The 16,774-nt window shown below is 39.9% G+C and overlaps 1 protein-coding gene across 5 annotated transcripts in view; it reads right to left on the bottom strand.

The window, feature by feature from the left end:
- Nucleotides 1-16,013, bottom strand: part of PSPC1 (paraspeckle component 1) — a 57,267-nt gene extending 41,254 nt beyond the window's left edge. For 3 of the 5 annotated variants that reach the window (XR_014563607.1, XR_014563608.1, XR_014563609.1), the window contains exons 1-6: nt 15,263-16,013; nt 11,985-12,286; nt 9,492-9,587; nt 8,448-8,644; nt 7,806-7,890; nt 6,604-6,703 (exon numbers count right to left, since the gene is read on the bottom strand). Coding sequence is in view for 1 of the 5 variants with exons in the window: in XM_083736858.1 (XP_083592984.1) it covers nt 6,604-6,703; nt 7,806-7,890; nt 8,448-8,644; nt 9,492-9,587; nt 11,985-12,286; nt 15,263-15,637 (1,155 nt within the window). In the remaining 4 variants the exon portion in view is untranslated. Of the gene's footprint in view, nt 1-5,516; nt 5,674-6,603; nt 6,704-7,805; nt 7,891-8,447; nt 8,645-9,491; nt 9,588-11,984; nt 12,287-15,262 lie in introns of all 5 variants that reach the window. The other 2 variants (XR_014563606.1, XM_083736858.1) reach the window with 2 other exon arrangements.
- Nucleotides 16,014-16,774: the final 761 nt, after the last annotated feature.

The raw sequence follows: 16,774 nt of genomic DNA, 5'->3' as shown, positions 1-16,774 counted from the left end.
TTTTTGCATTATTTAAACAAATGTTTCTCAAACTTGGGTCTCCTTGACAGTTGTTGGACTGCAGTTCCCATCATCCCTGACCACTGGTCCTGCTATGTAGGGATGGTGGGAGTTGTAGTCCAACAACAGCTGGAGATCCAAAGTTTGCGAAACACTAATTTAATCTGTTAGAAAACTCTCTGCTGAAACTCAGTAGTCTGTAAATTCACTTGACAAAACTTTTTCTTATCCTGTCATTGTCCCTCTGAACTCCAATAAAACAATCCTTACAGTTTAAGATAGAATCTCTTGTATTTTCATGTCACAAGCAAAGTGCTATGAAGTACATTTCTCAGATTAAAATTACATGTAATTAAGGGTGATCCACAACCAGAACTGTTTGGTAGTGGCATTTAAACACCAATAAGTCTCCTTTCTTATTTGATTTATGAACTGCAAGGATAAAAGCAATTTGTGGCAGTTATATTAAAACAATTTGACAAGGGTTGCAGATGATGGTAGCTGGAAAGGGGGGGAAACTATTCCATATACCCTGTGCATCACAAGTAAACATTACTGAGAACAGCAGCCCTTAAAGACATTTCAGGAAAAGAAAAAACTCAAGAGTAATATATTCATTGCGTCACTACTAATATGTACTAAGTTAATTAGGAAGTTTCCAATTTGAAATTATACATATATTAATAACTGCCTTTCACTTCACAAACTGCCAATACATATTAAACAGTAACCCTTAATGAAAGCATTTTCAGTAAGCAAAAGAAGTGCTAAATCAACTGAATGTTTAGCATCACCATGCGGCAGATTCAAGTAAAGACCTTAAAAACTGGCTAACTTTGAGGACTTTTGACAGGAAGCCTCGACTGTTGGTGCTTAGCTGTGGTTTAAAGAATAAATTAAAATCAAATAAACATACTAATTTTAGAGAATCCTCAATACTGATACTAGGATCACAGAAATAAAGTCAGAACTGAGCATACTCTGATATAAAAACTATTGAAGATGGCATGGTATACAGCAGGCATGTCCAACTTTCAAGAGACTGTGATCTACTCCCACTATAAAAAAACTGACCGTGATCTACAAAGTTGTTGAGCTTTATTCAGGAAGCCAGAGTTGTTGAACTTTGATTGAGCTTTTTTTTGGGGGGGGTTGTTGGGGTCCCACAATCGACCACAGACCCCACGCGATCAACCAGTAGATCACGAGCAACCTGTTGGACATCCCTGGTATACTGTGTAGTAGGGATGTCCAACAGGTCGATCGGGATCGACTGGTCAATCCCTGGGAGGTTGCAGTCGATCGCTGTCTCATTTTCCTTTGCTTTTGCCTAAGAGCACCTGGCCCCACCCCCGCCTAGATTTTCTCCTGATATCTGTAACAGAAGATGGAGTTTTTGCTGTGAGGCAAAACGCTTTCACAGCGCTGTTTTGGCGAGCGACTAATCAAAGTCCCTCCCCCAATGGAACGCCAACAGAAGGGGCATAAAACAGGGTCAACCACTTTGCTCAACAACTTTGACCTGAACCCCCAAAAAGGGGGTAGATCAATGCCAGATTTTAATTCTGAAAGTAGATCGCAGTCCCTCGGGAGTTGGCCACCCCTGCTGTATAGGAACTATTAAGTTTATTATCTATTGGTAAAATCTTTTTAATTTTCCAAAACATAGGAAGCTGCCTCACATCATGCTCATTTCATCTAACCATGTATGGCCTACTCTATCTGGCACCAGCACTGCAAGGTCTTTGTCAGTGGCCTCACTTACTGTTTAATCCTTTTAAAAGAAGTTGATGGGGATAGAACCTGGAGTTTCTGCAAGCAAAATACATATTCTACCACAATTCTCTTATGATTTCATTTTATGATTGCTTTTACCTATGTACTGATTAAAGGCATTAAATTACAAACATTTCATATTTACCATGAAACTGCCCAGAACTGCTTTTTAAGCTAGCTTTAGGAAGATAATAGAAAAGTGCTAATCTGCACCCTAAGTTATCAGTGATTTGCACTGTAGGCAAGTTAAAATACTTTTCCTCTGGCCAAAAGCACTATCCCAAACTATGTGAATGGTAAACTGTGGGTGGAATTCAACTAACTCTTACTCAGAGTACACACTGAAATTTATGAGCACAACTAATATAAGCCCATTCATTTCAATTAGTATTCTCTGAGTAAACATCAGTTGAATTCTACCCTAAGTATCTACTGGGACATGACTGAAGGTTGGCAGAATTTTTATTTGTTTGCTTCCATAGTAAAATAGCTTCAATAAAAATTGTAAGCGGTTTTCTTTATTTAGCAACTTGTAATTAATATGCTGATATTGTTTATGAACTACACATGTCTCAAGTAGAAGCATCTGAAAATTAATTCTGTGTTAACTCTAAAAACAAGGACTGTTTTTGTGGTTCCAAGTACACTTACCATTTATGCCTTCCTTTTAATTAAAAAATGTTGAAGATTACCTAAGTAGACTTATTTTCACAGTTCAAGAAATAAAACTTAAGTTGTTTATAAATACATACAAAAAATTGTTTCAAATTTAATTCTGCAATAAAGTGGCACCGTCAAAATAAATGGGACAGAGAACACAGATAAAACATTTTTATAATCAGTCAAAAAACCCCAGTGTGATTCAGCAAAAGTAAAAAAAATATTATTAAAACAGAAGTTAAATAGTACTGCCAAAAACTCTACACAAGCCAGTTTTGTTTTCCCTTCCCATTCATTTAAAAACACTTACATGCTGTTTGACAGAATAATAAGGTTCTACTGGTACTAACATATTAAAATTCAAAGATACAGGATGTCTTTACCTTAACTCATCTCGTAAAACAAATCATAATTTAAGGAGATGAGGCACATGAAAAATGTATCACAACCAAAAAGCGTTACCAATTTAAAGATCACTTGACATAAACAGTGAAGAAAATCTTCGGTGAAGAAAGTCTCTCCAGTACTGGCCAATCTCACTAACCAAAACAGCAGAAAAATGGGGACGACCTCTGCTGTTAATCTTAAGAGTGCAGGTATGTAGATATGGGTGAAGGAAGTCCTTCAAGTTGTTCAGGCCCAAATCATTTAGAGACTTTAAAAGAGTTAAAACTAGCCTGTTAAATTGGGCATGGACCTGCACTGGCAGCCAGTCACATGAACTCTTCTACTCACCCAGTTCCCAAAACCCAACCCTCACACATGTCCTGTTTCTTCCTCTTGCAAGTTCACAACTCTACGAGAAGAAAATCTACCTAAGCTGAGGATGGGCCTCTCTTTAAGGCTCACAGCAGATTCTGAGATTAAAAGGGGTACAGCATGTACATGGCTATGCCATGTGGACTTCGCATGGCATAGAACTCTGTGCTAACTAGGGTTACACAAGCAAAGCTGTTTATTGCACTGTCTTCCTTCTAACTTTTAAGAGGTAGCAATGGAAGCACCTGCCAACTCACTTGGAGCGTTTTAAGTTAAAATGTTTACAAAATTATAGAAAAGACGTTAGCATAAATGCTTAATTTAATATGCAACTTGTCCAGACTTCACACATGCAGGTTTTATCCACATTCATTGGAAGAGAGTAGATTATGTGCCCTTCTAACAAAGCAAGGAAAACATATGAGTGAAATTTTTCCCCTACTAGTATAGTTAGATCACCCTCTTTTTTTCACAAGAAAATGTTCAGAATGCATGAGCACCACCCATATTTTCCTCTGGAAGAAGAGAGCAGAAAAAGCCCTGGACAAACAGGGCTCTCTACATAAAAGCTAACCCGCTGGACCAAGACCCACAACTACATAAAATGTTATAGAATCTTTCAGGTATTGTAGTACTTTGAAAGGTTATTAAACTGTAGGTAAACATTAGCTAAGTAACTACACACAGCTGCATGATACCACATTCCAACATAACATTAACTTCTAGAGCAAAAATGTCATACCAGCTTTATGGAAAGTAGTCATGAAGTGTTGCTGCTGAAGCACATTAGCCTCAAGATAATTATTACTGCTACTTACAAGCAAGTGCAATTACATCTATCTTGCAACATCTTGAAAATAACTTCTTTTTCAAAGTAGATTTAGAAGCAAATTCTGGGGAATGAAGGCAAAATGAACATCTCTCCCCCACCCCAAACGTTCAGCTACCTGCTACATTAAATGATTATCCTCTTTCGAACAGCAGATTTCGTAAAATGTTCAAATCACCACTTCAAGTAGTCACATCCACTAGTCATATCCACAGAAGATAGGCCCCCAAATGATAAAATTTATGGGTGCATGTTGGACAGTACCAACCAAATACAGTTTCAATATTGTTAAGTTATAACTCAATAAATAGCATATTGTGAATTTACATATATATTCTACTTACTATAAATTAGTATGCCAGATTATGTAAATATTGTTTAAAACTCGCCCTATCCATTAGGTTAAAGGTGGGGTTTTTTAAAAGTGCAACACATTTCACAACCTATGTTTCATATCCCCTCCCCATGCTAAATAAAATGAACAGCTAATATGTATCATTTAATCTTCATCATTAATAACATTTGCCTTATGAGGATTTCTCACAAACCGATTGATGGTTTGCATGTATGCACAGCAGTTTTCATGCATCTCACAGCACCCTGGACACAATTCAGTGGAGGCAACTAATACATTCTGCCGGAGTAATTGAGGGCTGCACAATCATGCATTAATCATATCTGCTACAGCAGAAACGAGAAAAAATAAATGCATAAAAATTGTAATATAACACTATTTTTAAAATTCCAGGAGATGATCTGAAGACTTTTCTCCAATTAAAGTTAGAAACACTTGGGTGAAGAGCATGACAAAAGTCTTTACAAATCATTCCACGCACCAGCTGACTGCTTTGCAGAAAAATCACCAGGGACAATAAAGGATCAAAGGTGTAACACAAATGAATAATCAGAGGAAAAACACACTTCAGAATGGTGCAGGCACAGCAGAATTTAAGACCCATACGAGGACATATAACAGAACTGTGGGAACACAGCAAACTCTGGTTATTTTATTTCAGCAAACCTCTCTAAGGAATTTCACCTCCATGTAAGTTTAAATGTGAGAGGTGAGCATAGTTATAAAACATACTATATAGCACCTTCCTAACCATTCATGCAGTTGAACTTTCAATATAGATATGAAAGTAGAGGGAAGCATTTTTCCAAATTTTATTTTAAAATTCCATGGAAAACATGGAAACTTAGGAATCATTTTCTCTTTTAAAATTATGCTTTTGTTGAGATTCCCTTCCAACTCTACAATTCTATCATTCTATGACTAGCTGTAGCTCTTTAGCATCTCAGACAGGTCTCTCTCATTACCTGCTGACAGATTTCTTTTCTAACTTAAAAGTACCAGGGGCTGAATCTAGAAATTTCTGCTTCCTAAGTATGTGCTCTGTTGCACAGGTATGCTCCCCCTCGTTTACATAATATATTTTCTATTCTTAAAAGTAGTAATTTTAGATTAGATGCCTAAATATTGCAAACTTACATGTTTCCCCAAATTTCCAAGCAATTTCCCCCCTTGTATTCAAAAATTCTGGAAATTTTGCATCTTGACTCTAGGGTAGAAGTCCAGGCATCTGACCCATCTGCTACAGTGAATGGCAGGAGAGGGATACCAATGTGGCTATAGTTGTATTTCCTTCCTATGGACAAATACAACCTGCATTAAAAAACATATCCTCTTACAGATGAACCTGAAGGATGAATTCAACAGGGTCCAAATGACAATTCTGACCCTTCTCTGCTTTCAATAAATGCTCTCCCCCTCTCTTTTGTACTACTTCCACTTTCATTTAATCATCAGTATTTCTTTTTTTGCCTTTGACAAAAGCATTAGAAGCTGTTTGTTTCTGGAAACACATATTTAAATAGGATATAGAAAATGTTCCCAGATTATTATTTTGTATGTATATGTACAGAAGACACTATCTAGCAATTCTAGATTGGAATAATTATTTGAGGTGTTTTACAATAATTATTTCTTCATTTTTACTGGTACCATGTACAAGAGGAAAGCAACAATGGAACAAAAATACAAAAATACCCCTTTATTTGCGTTTCCGTATACTAGTTTCTCATCATATCGCACTTGCTTCATGTGTACTACAAAGTCTTCCATGGCAGACAAAATCAGAGTTGAATTAATGCCATTTTTGTGTGCGCAAATTTGACACAAAGGAAATTACAAGCAGTACAGTCCTGGGAAAGCTGAAACACATGCTTTTTCTGAAAGTTGCTCTCAGTGCAGAGGATTGTACAGACAGTAGTTTCTGTTCTATTAGGACTAATGCTTAGAATCTAAACCATAGACAACATAAGTTTGAAATGAATATGAAAAGGAAAGGGGGTAATCATTTATGTTAGTAATCATTATTACTTTAGAGATGTGGCCACTGTTTTCTGTTATGGAGTTATGACAAATATTAGATCATTACAATGGTTCCAGGAATAACTTTTAAAGAAAGTAAGTTATAATGGAGAGAAAGTAAAGGCAGACAGGAAGATGATACTTGTATCACTAACAGGTTTAGGAAAACCATGTGTCCATTTCAGTAAATAAGAGTTCTACTTACATTATCCATGAAATTGGACTTAAATCCTCCTTCCTGCTGTCTTCTCAATTCCTCTTGGCGCAACATCTCTTCTTCACGGCGCCTATGTTCTTCTTCATGTCTAATGGTTTTGCACAGAATGCATCTTCCTAAGATACTTATTACATCTTTTCATTCCAAAAACTATAAAATCCTTCCCTTCCAATATCACAAAAACATGATTTTCAATCTTAGAAGAACTATAGCCCCAATATGAACCAACCCAGACCCTGCAATCATCATCTGAAGCCTTTCTTCCTGTGCCTTTCTTCCTGTACCAGGCAAAAACATTTTTCTTCCCAAGCCTTCGGCTAATTAAACTATCTATGGCCCTATGTGGAAGGGTTATTGTTTTTGTTTGTTATTATGTTACATATCCTTGTGTTTTTATACTATTAACTGCCCTGTGATCTTTGGTTGAAGGGCAGTATGGAAATTTAATTGATGGTGATGATATCATCATCCATCTACTGTTCTCTGCTTTATTTGTTGTATTTTGACCACTTTCTCCATCAATAAGAACATAAGAGCCTGCTGGATCAGGCCAATTACCCTGTTCTTGCAGTGGCCAACCAGATGCCAAAATTTGTATTCTTTTTTTGTTCTCTTCATTTGGACAAGACTTCCATTTTTTGAAGGATGCCTTCTTGCCTATAATAGCTTCTTTGACTCTGCTCATTAGCCATGCTGGCATCATCCTGGCCTTCATAATACCTTTCCTCATCTGCAGTATAGACTCCAATTGAGCTTCTAATACCCTGTTTTTAAACAACTCACAAGCATTTTGGGGTGATTTGATCCTCGCCCCATGTTACTTCTAGATACCTCAAGAACCTATGTAAACATTCAACATAGTAAAATATAAGCAATGGTTTTATAACAAGTTCTAAGGTTCCTGAATTACTATACTATAATTCCTGTAATTAAAATGATGGAGAGAAGGCACCATAAGTGTTGCATCAAGGAAACAAGGCACTAGCCCTGGCAGCTACTGACACAACCTCCCACATCTGTGTCACGGTCATGGGACTTTGTAGTCAGTCTCTAAGTAGTCAATTCACTATGTATGTGTTTTAAAGGCTACAGAGGACTAGAGCTAGTTTTAAAATGGTATCTCTTGAGTTATGAAATCTCATTTCACACATCTAAGGGCTATTGCCCTCTAGCGTGGATTTATAGAATACCTCAATTGTATTTGCTTTCGTTTCTGTAGCTCCTGATTTCTAAGTTCTTCCAAACGTCTCAATTCTTCCTGACGCCTCATAAGATCTGTGAAAAGTCAAAGCAGCAGCTTGCAATTATCATTTTAAGAGGAACAGTTATCAATATAAAAGTAGACACTAAAAAGCACAATGAAAAGTTATGTTACCTATAAACTATGTCTCAGATTACATGTGCACTTTAGACCCCAGTCACAGTATTATTATTATTTTGCTACTGTGATTTTTTTAAAAAAAGAATTACACAAGCTGCATACATTAATAACAAAAGGAATAATGGTTGCTCACTCCTGATCTAGTGCATTTATAAAGGCTGGAGTAAAATATTTCAATGGAGGCAAGCTTGCATTTGTGGGTCATGGAGTAGAACATAGCATCAGAGCATATACAAAGTGTGAAATAAGTTTGGTCATAGTATGGTTACCTACAGGTAGCTCTGGACATTGCACAAACTTCCTGAAAAATCCCTGCTTGTGGCTTGTAAAAATATGGAAATGTTCACAATGTATAGATACTTTAGATATTTATTTCCTGCAACAACACAGACCACTTTCAATAATTATTCAGTTTATGCAATAAAAATTGCAGAATAGGGATGCAGAATACCTTGTCTCATCAGCATTAACTGGTGCTCATGTCGAGCTGCTTCCATCTCTGCCTCCAGTTTCTCCTTAGCTTCTCTAATGTTTCTATCAACTTGTTCCCGCTGTTGCTTTTCCATTTCATCAAGAGCCTTCCATCGTGAAGCATACTCAAATTCAAATGTTCCAGGTTGAGCAAAACGTGGTGGCTGTTCTCTTTCCCTAGGAGCACAGCACATTTGACATGAACAGGATGCATTCATAAATGGCACAGCAAAATGCAGTTAAATGACAAATTTCTCCATTATTTAATCAAGTCTTCCTTACGCATTCTAAATAAAAGAATTTGTTTCTTTACTTATATCTAGCTCATTTAAAGCCAAACAAGATGTGGAAGCAACACACCTGTGTGTTCAAAACACACATCTGCCTGAAACACAAAGAAAGAGAAACTGTTCAGGGCAATTTTTTAAATCAAATGGGGCACATTGGTGCAGTAGATAGAACCTTCTCCCAACAGCTTGCTACTGTGCAGCCCCTATTTCTCAGTCACGGAACCTCTCATATAAGCAACCAAGGAAACAGCAAGGGACAGTGCCCCTCACTACCTGCCACTGATCCCTTTGGACACAATCCTGAGAGGGAGAGAGAAACCGATTGGGCAAAGAGGAAAAGAGAGCAAGACACTCATCAAAGCAGGGGGAGGAGTTCAAAATCTTACCAAGAGCCCTCCAAAAGCTAGAGCTAGCCCCATCTCTTGCACTATTTCTAATTCAGCCAGCTTTTTTCGTTTTGTGATGGCTGAGGCCAGTGAGATGCATTCTAATTTTATGCATCCTTATCCATTAGCTTTCACTTCTGTTGTGGCAAAAACAGAGCCCTTCAACCATGACAGTTTTCCCCTAGTTCATATTATATTTCACCAATCCATTTTAAATAAAGGTATATTGTCATGGCTAGCTTTACCAGTACCAACAATCAAGTTTTTGAATCAGACCTACACCTCTCAAGAGTTAAAGCTTTACTTCCCGATTTCTAATATTCTATAATGTAAATGTTTAAAACGTACTTATGATATTGTTGTGTCTTTTGCATTAATTTCTCAGGCAGCCCATCTTCATCATCAAATTGCTCCATAGGTTCTACAATTACTGGTCGAGGGGTTCTTAAAAAGAAAACAACATTATAAATGAAACAAGCTCCTGTAAAATGAAGCTGTGACATAATCTAATATACCAATTATTAATATAATATGCCATAATATGCCAATGTCCCCAGTTCACTTATCAAATAGCACAAATAAGTAAAATCTGCATGTTGATTTAAATGACTTAAGAAGGAATATTGCTTGCATATGACTTAAATGACTTAAGAAGGAATATTGCTTGCATATAAACACCAGGGTGCATACAAATTAATTGGCTCAGAGTTGATAGTCATACATATTTATGACTAACGATGAAAGGACATGGACAGTTACCTTCCATCTCACAAAGAACACCAATATACCAAGTAACTACTGGCAGCTTTTGCTTCTTAGGGACAGCATTTTATTTTGTGTGAGATGGTGCAGGGTGGCTATGTGACAAAAAGATTTTAAACAAAATTACATGAAACAAGTCAATGTAATTCTAATGTAGCTTGACATGATCCCAGGCATTAAGTTATAATTAAGCTCGACATGATCCAAAGCATTTTTATACACACAGTCTATCATTTTTCTAAAATAAGCTATATGAAGACATGATCCACTTTAAATCAATGTGTTATTTATGGTTATAGCAACCAATTAGTATATACTTGTTTAGGAAGTACCTAAATAATAAACAGAAAGTGTTGATTTAATTTTGTTTAATGATTAAAGTCACCATGAGTTAACAATCAACCCGCTCTGTCAAACAACATTTATTTTTATTTAACAAAACCTATCAGAATCTATTGGCTCATGTAGTGTTCTTGCAAACATGTGTACAAATTTTGGGAAAAGGTAATAAAATAATAGGTATATCAGTGCCTTAGAACTCCAAACTCTGTATTTTATCAATTTTTGCTGAATTATTATGTAAATCTATTAGAAGCTGATCATTTGACCATATCATATGGCTGAAAGGAGACCTTGGTTTTTCTTTAAATATTTGGTTCAATAAGGTAATGTTTATTTTTATTTCTGAGAAACTGGCTTATAAATGAAGGGTATCTCAGGGTGCAGCTAAACTTATGGATTTTACTTCCATTTGGCAGCCATTTGTTGCTTACATGACAGCCAAACATGCAGATGGAATATGCCATTATTCATAACATTAACTTTGTATTTTTTCTGTATCAATATGGTTTGTTGTTACATTTAATTCACCAAGTAGAGAATGTGCTTTATTTTGAAGTAATGGCTGTGAACCTGGCTGTTTTGTATTTTTTTCTTTATGCTATTTCATATTCCTTACCGGATGGTTATTCTAACTTCATAGCATAGCCTTGAAATATTTTTTACATACCTCGAGTTTATAAAACCTCAAAGCTGGGATCCACTGACTGCAGGCAACTGCTGAAGCCCTCACTGAGCTTACCAAAGGTATGGGCTGTTAAGGAGCTACCTGTGTTATTCCCACTGCCAGCACAATACTCCACAACAGGGTGTTTTGGGGGAAGAGCAGGCCAAGGCCAGCCCACTTGTTGAAGAAGTTTGATTTCTCCAAGTCTGCAGCTGATGCAGTAAAAAAAATGGCTGATGCCACTCTGAGCAACTTCAGAACAGCTTTACGATAGCTCTGTAGCTTTATTATTGGTGACACATTCTTACTTCTGAAAGTATTCTCAAAGTTTATTTAGCTCTCTGTGAATACTAACAATCTGAACACTAAAAGGGCCTAACTCAAAATTTCATAAAATATGCATTGGAACCTCAACATCCACAGAAACTGGCAGCATTCTCTACTGAGCAAAATATATTTCAAACCAACTGTTTTAAGGTCTGTTGCACCTAGTATTTCATCACAGTTCAATAGCTGATTAAAATAATCCCATTTGCAACAAAAATTCCAGAAAGATTTACTTCAGGCTTACATAACTGGATACAAAGAAACATATCAAAGTACCATGGTTATATATGTACCAAGCATAGAATTATAAAAGCAATTATTATAATACAACATATCATTTCAGGGCCAGTTCTTAGCCCAACAAACAGAGTGATCACCTCAAAGTATTCGGGGCTAAAGCATACAAAGAACAGGAAATTATCATATTAAGTGACACGCCACCGTCATTTTGTCAGCCATCGTAAACAAAGTTTAAATTACAGTAACAACCTTTGGGAATTTTATAATAATTGGATGCCTCTGAAATCTGTAATATATACTTGCTATAAAGTAGAGTCATAATCTTTCACGGAAGCCACTGTCACTATCAGCTTTTTTAGGCTGAAAAAGAAGAAATCTAAACTAGGTTCCGAGACCAGTTCAAATTTCCAAGAATTTTGAGCAACTTCTATTGCTACTTTATTGGATAGTCCAATTACATAGTTTTCTTTATACATATACCACAATAAATTCAATCAGGAACTTACGTCGTCAGGAGGAATGCTCCATCATTGCATCTTTCTAGAGCTTTACGTGCTGGGGGTTTTGCAGCAAACTCTACAAAACCTTTCCCAGTTGCTCTACCACGATCATCTACTACTACAACAGCTCTTTCCACAGGGCCAAATTGAGAGAAAGCTTGTTCCAGAAGCTCATTGGAAACAACAGGTGAAAGATTCTTTACTGTTAAAGCAGCTCCATGAGTAGCAAAACGAATTCGAAGTGGTCTGCTCTTCAAAATAGTTCCATCGAGTTCTGCCTTTGCAATTTCAGCTAGTGTCCTGGATTCCTTTTCAGGAAAAAACATATACACATAATGCACAGTTGAATATAAGACATCAGTAATTCATTTCAACATTTTATGGCGGGAATTCAACTTTGCGCTTTTCAAATTTTTCCAGCTATGCAAGCATTCCAGCTTGCCAGATGGAACAACACCCGTCCCCCAGCGCTGTTCTGGGGATTGTCCCAACACACAACCCCAAGTCAATTTCAGAATGCACGTAAAGCGGAAGCCACATTACTCAAGCTGAGGTCCTTGTGCAGGGCTTCCATAGACAGGGCTGGTTAGGTGAATCCCACCCTATGTACTTAAAATCTGCAAGTACTCTATTCCGTTTCTGATGACCTATGACCAGGCTTCAACAATTTCACTCGCCATTGCCCTCTAGTGTACATGGTGAGCAATCTGTCTTCAGTATAACTTTGAATCAGTGTTAGAAACTGGGATAGAAAAGTTAGGAGTCAAATGGCTTCCAAGACCTGGGTTGTGGGCGCCAAAACAGAATGTCTAGTCGCCGCTGGGGTGTGTCAGCAACACTTTATTTATTTTTTTGATAAGCATGAATTAATACGCAATTCACATAAGTGGCACATTGCTAACATCACATTTTAGCAGAAATTCTTAAGACATGTTTAATAAAAATATTGGCACCCTACTCTTTATTGTTAAACTCCTTAACATATTGTCTATCCGTAACATATACTTTGAGGCTTCAAAGCACATACATTTCTGTAATTCTTGAGTGTCAGCCAGGCACAAAAAAATGGCACCCAGTCTTTTTTGAGATGCTCACAAATGGAGAATCTTTAGGTGCAAAATGCGCCTGGCACCCTGCTAATTTCAAACCTGCTTTGAATCTACAGAGGTGTTTGGGAATTATTATTATTATTAATTTGTATACCAGTCTTCATCTGTAACTCGTAGGGCAGTTCACAACATAAAAATACATGATAAACAACACAAAATGCATGATAAAAATAAGAACAAAAACAAACCAATCATCCCCCTAGCAATTGAACTGTGATCACTGCAACGTCCCCAGATCTGAAGATGGGAGGAAGGTTGGGGGTTGTTTTGGAGCTTGAATGCCTAGGCCACACAAAGTCAAACCATCCACACATTCACACCTGAGCCAGCTTTTCTTCCTCCATAGAAACCCCTGACTATTTTTTATGAGTGTCCCCCAACTTTTTAATCTATGAATGCCATGTTAATTTTTACGCTGCTCACAGAACCTCAATTATTGGGCAGCATGGCAGTCCCATAAATATTCCAAAATAATCTCAGTTTTGTGTTGGGGAAGGAGGAATATCTTAAAGCTGGGGGAACCAATGTGGCACCTGGGGGCACTACAATACCCTCAAACATCCCTAGGTGTTTGCTGAGGCCCCCAGTCCCACTTAGCATTAAGAAGCCACCGTGTCCCGCACAGAAATTCTGTTGGTGCAAGAAACAGGGGGGACGTGTAAAAATAGCCCTTTATCATGAGGCAGCCTAAATAGTTTTCAAAAAGGATGTGAATTGGTTCCAATATCCCGTCAATGTCTCCTTGCCAGTGCAAGTGGGGATAATACATGTTAATTATGATTAGAACTAAGTTTGAAGAGCTCAATAGGAATGCCTGACCAATGTTGCTGCATTTCGGGCACAAAGAAAAGTTAGTCCCACTTTCTATCAACCCATGATATTGGATTTATGGAGCAGCCTGAATACAGACCAAGCAGTATAATTGCTTGGTGTTTGTTTTTTAAAACACAATGTGTTTGTCTCCTCAGCCACCTACTGTATTGCGGCATGCAACTGTTATAAAGAATGGTGGAAACAATTAGATGGGCAGATGATATATGAGGATGGGGGAAACGTGGGTGGCGGCTCACAGTCACACAAAGACATGTGAGACCACCCATTAAATACTTGAATGGGGTAACCATTTTGACACAAACTTGAGGAAAATAGTCATGGAGCTTGGGAATATGGAACAGCTTTATCTCTTTTTCAGGATTGGTGCGGACAACGTTTTAACTCTTGACCATGGGATAGCTCAGGCTGGCTACAGCATAGTGTTCTTATTGCAGCCGGTTTGATCCCAGAATGGGACATCTGCATACAGTCATACCTCATGATACAATTGCTTCTGGCTACGTGTTTTTGGGTTGGCGCACCGCGGCAAACCCGGATGTACCAGAACAGGTTACTTCTGGGTTTCGCCGCTCGCGCATGTGCAGAAGCGCTAAATCGCATCACATGCTTGCGCAGGCGTGCCGCTTCTATCTGCGAACGCTGTGGATTGCAGACATGCATCCGTCGCAGATTATGTCCGCAACCCTTAGTTCCACTGTATTCCTGCATTGGGGGGGGTGGACTAGATGATCCTCGAGGTCCTTTCCAACTCTACAATTTTAAGAATCGTCAATGGTATTTCTGTTGGGGGGCCTTTCCTCTGAACAGCTTCATACAGGATCCTCCTAGGGTGTTTGAAGGACAGAAAATCGGCTCCATCGCTGCAAATGAACAAAAGCCATTCATTCATCATCAAAACTGGGTGTGAACGTGGGTTACGGAGGCCAACGGCAAACGGAAGGAAAAGTCGTAGCCCCACGTAAAGGGACCATACAGCAGGCACGTGAAAGGAGGGGAGGAGGCCACCCGCGTGCACAGCGGCTTCGAGGGGTGGGGGCTTGTGTGAATGTGTGTATGTCTGTGTACGCGCGTCTATCGGGAGACGGAGCGTCGCTCTCTCGTGCGCGCGCGCTCGGTTTCTACTGCAGAGCCGTTCGCGAGTGAGGGGGGGAGCAGGGATATGGACACGTTACGGCCTCGTTCACACGAGAGCGGGGTGGGGGGAGAGAAGTAGAGCGAGGACGGGCAGGGGAACATTTCACTCTCATTCTTCATTCTCTCTCTCTCTCTCTCTCTCTCTCACACACACACACACACACACACACACCATTTCCAAGGGAAACCCCGGGCACTCTTCCTCACCAGCCGGATGAAGCCGAAGCCGCGGTCCCGGTTAATGAAGACCTCGCTGGGCTCCCCGTAGCGCTCGAAGAGGCGCTTGAAGTCCTCCTCGGTGATGTCGGTGGGCAGGTTCCCCACGAAGAGGCGGCACCGCTGCGTGTAGCTCTTCTCGCCGGGCTTCAAGAAGCTCTTGATGTCGACGGTGAAGCCGGCGCCGCCGCCCTGCTCCTCCTCCTCCTTCACCATCACCATGGCCGCCGCCGCTTCGTTGTCCGGTGGAGGCTCCAAACCGCGCAGCCCTTTCATGCTGCCGCCGCCCACCATGCTGATCGGCGGGGCGGCCGCCGGGGAGCTGTTCTCAATCCTCACTTGCTTCAGGTTCCTGTTCGCCGACATCGCGCCGAGGGAGGCGACGCTGCTGCCGAGAGGAGACAAGAGGAGGCGGGCGACGGAGAGCAGCTCTCGGGCGCCGAAGCCGTTTCTTTCGGCCACCGGCGACGGAGGGACGAGCCGCGCGCGCGCGCAAACACACGCGCACAAAAAAAAGGAAAAAGAAACCCAACTCAAAATGGCGGCGGGAGCCCTAACTCGCTGACGACTCGTAACCCCGCCCCCTCCAACTCGCCTCCCGTTTTGTCAGTGCGCACGCGCGCGAGGTTTGAACTGCCGCTGGGCCGCGCGCTCGGCTTGGAAGCTCAGTGCGCCTGCGTGTCATCCTCGCGCCTGAACCATTGGCAGTGCGCGGAGACAAAAACGTCCCCCGCGTTCGCTGAATCTCACAGTCCTGGAAAGGGATGTGGGGTTACCAGTCACCGTGGGGAAACCTTTCGTCCTAAAGGAAGCACTTCTTTCGTTAATAATCATCCCTGCTCCAACCTACTTAACTTGAAACGCAAAGTTTCTCATTAGATGGCTGCCACGCAAATAATGGTGACCAATGTACTCAACAAATACTGTATTGTTTTCTGTTTATAGTTTCCCCGTTTTTCTTCCTTTTTCGTTTTTGTTTTTTTGTGGGCACTTGATTCTTAATAGTTAAAAGATGGTGTCACAATAAGAAATGTCTCTTGTTTTTTTGTATTTTTCAAATTGATAATATATAAATGCCCTACTTGGTTAAACTTTTATTAAAATGGAATAAAAACTTTTTTAAAAAAATTAATTCTGATTAAGAATTGGGGCCTGCGCTTGCTTTTCCTCTTGTGCCATGTCTTTTAGAGTGTGAGCCTGAGGGCAGGGAATGTCTCTCCACAGATCCACTCTAAGCAGGGGCTTAGCGTTGGGGGAGCCCTGCCAGGGAGATCGCCGTGGTCCATTTTTCAGGGGGTCGCATTGCTCCCACTGCCCTCCCTGAGCCAGCCCTACACCACTTTGCGAGGGTGGCATGAAAGGGATGTGGCAGCCATGCACCCCTCGACCCCAGCCTCATGTGATCCCCACACCGCCCTCCTCAAGAGGCCTTGCAAGGCTTGGATCCGGGGAGGGCGGCACAAAAAGGGTGCAACAGTCACATGCCCCTCGATCCCAGACTCA

This window comes from Podarcis gaigeae, assembly GCF_964106915.1.
Source record: "Podarcis gaigeae genome assembly, chromosome: 4".
NCBI classification, from domain to species: domain Eukaryota; kingdom Metazoa; phylum Chordata; class Lepidosauria; order Squamata; family Lacertidae; genus Podarcis; species Podarcis gaigeae.
Note: the sequence above shows the minus strand (reverse complement) of the source record. Positions and strands in the feature narration are given on the sequence as shown.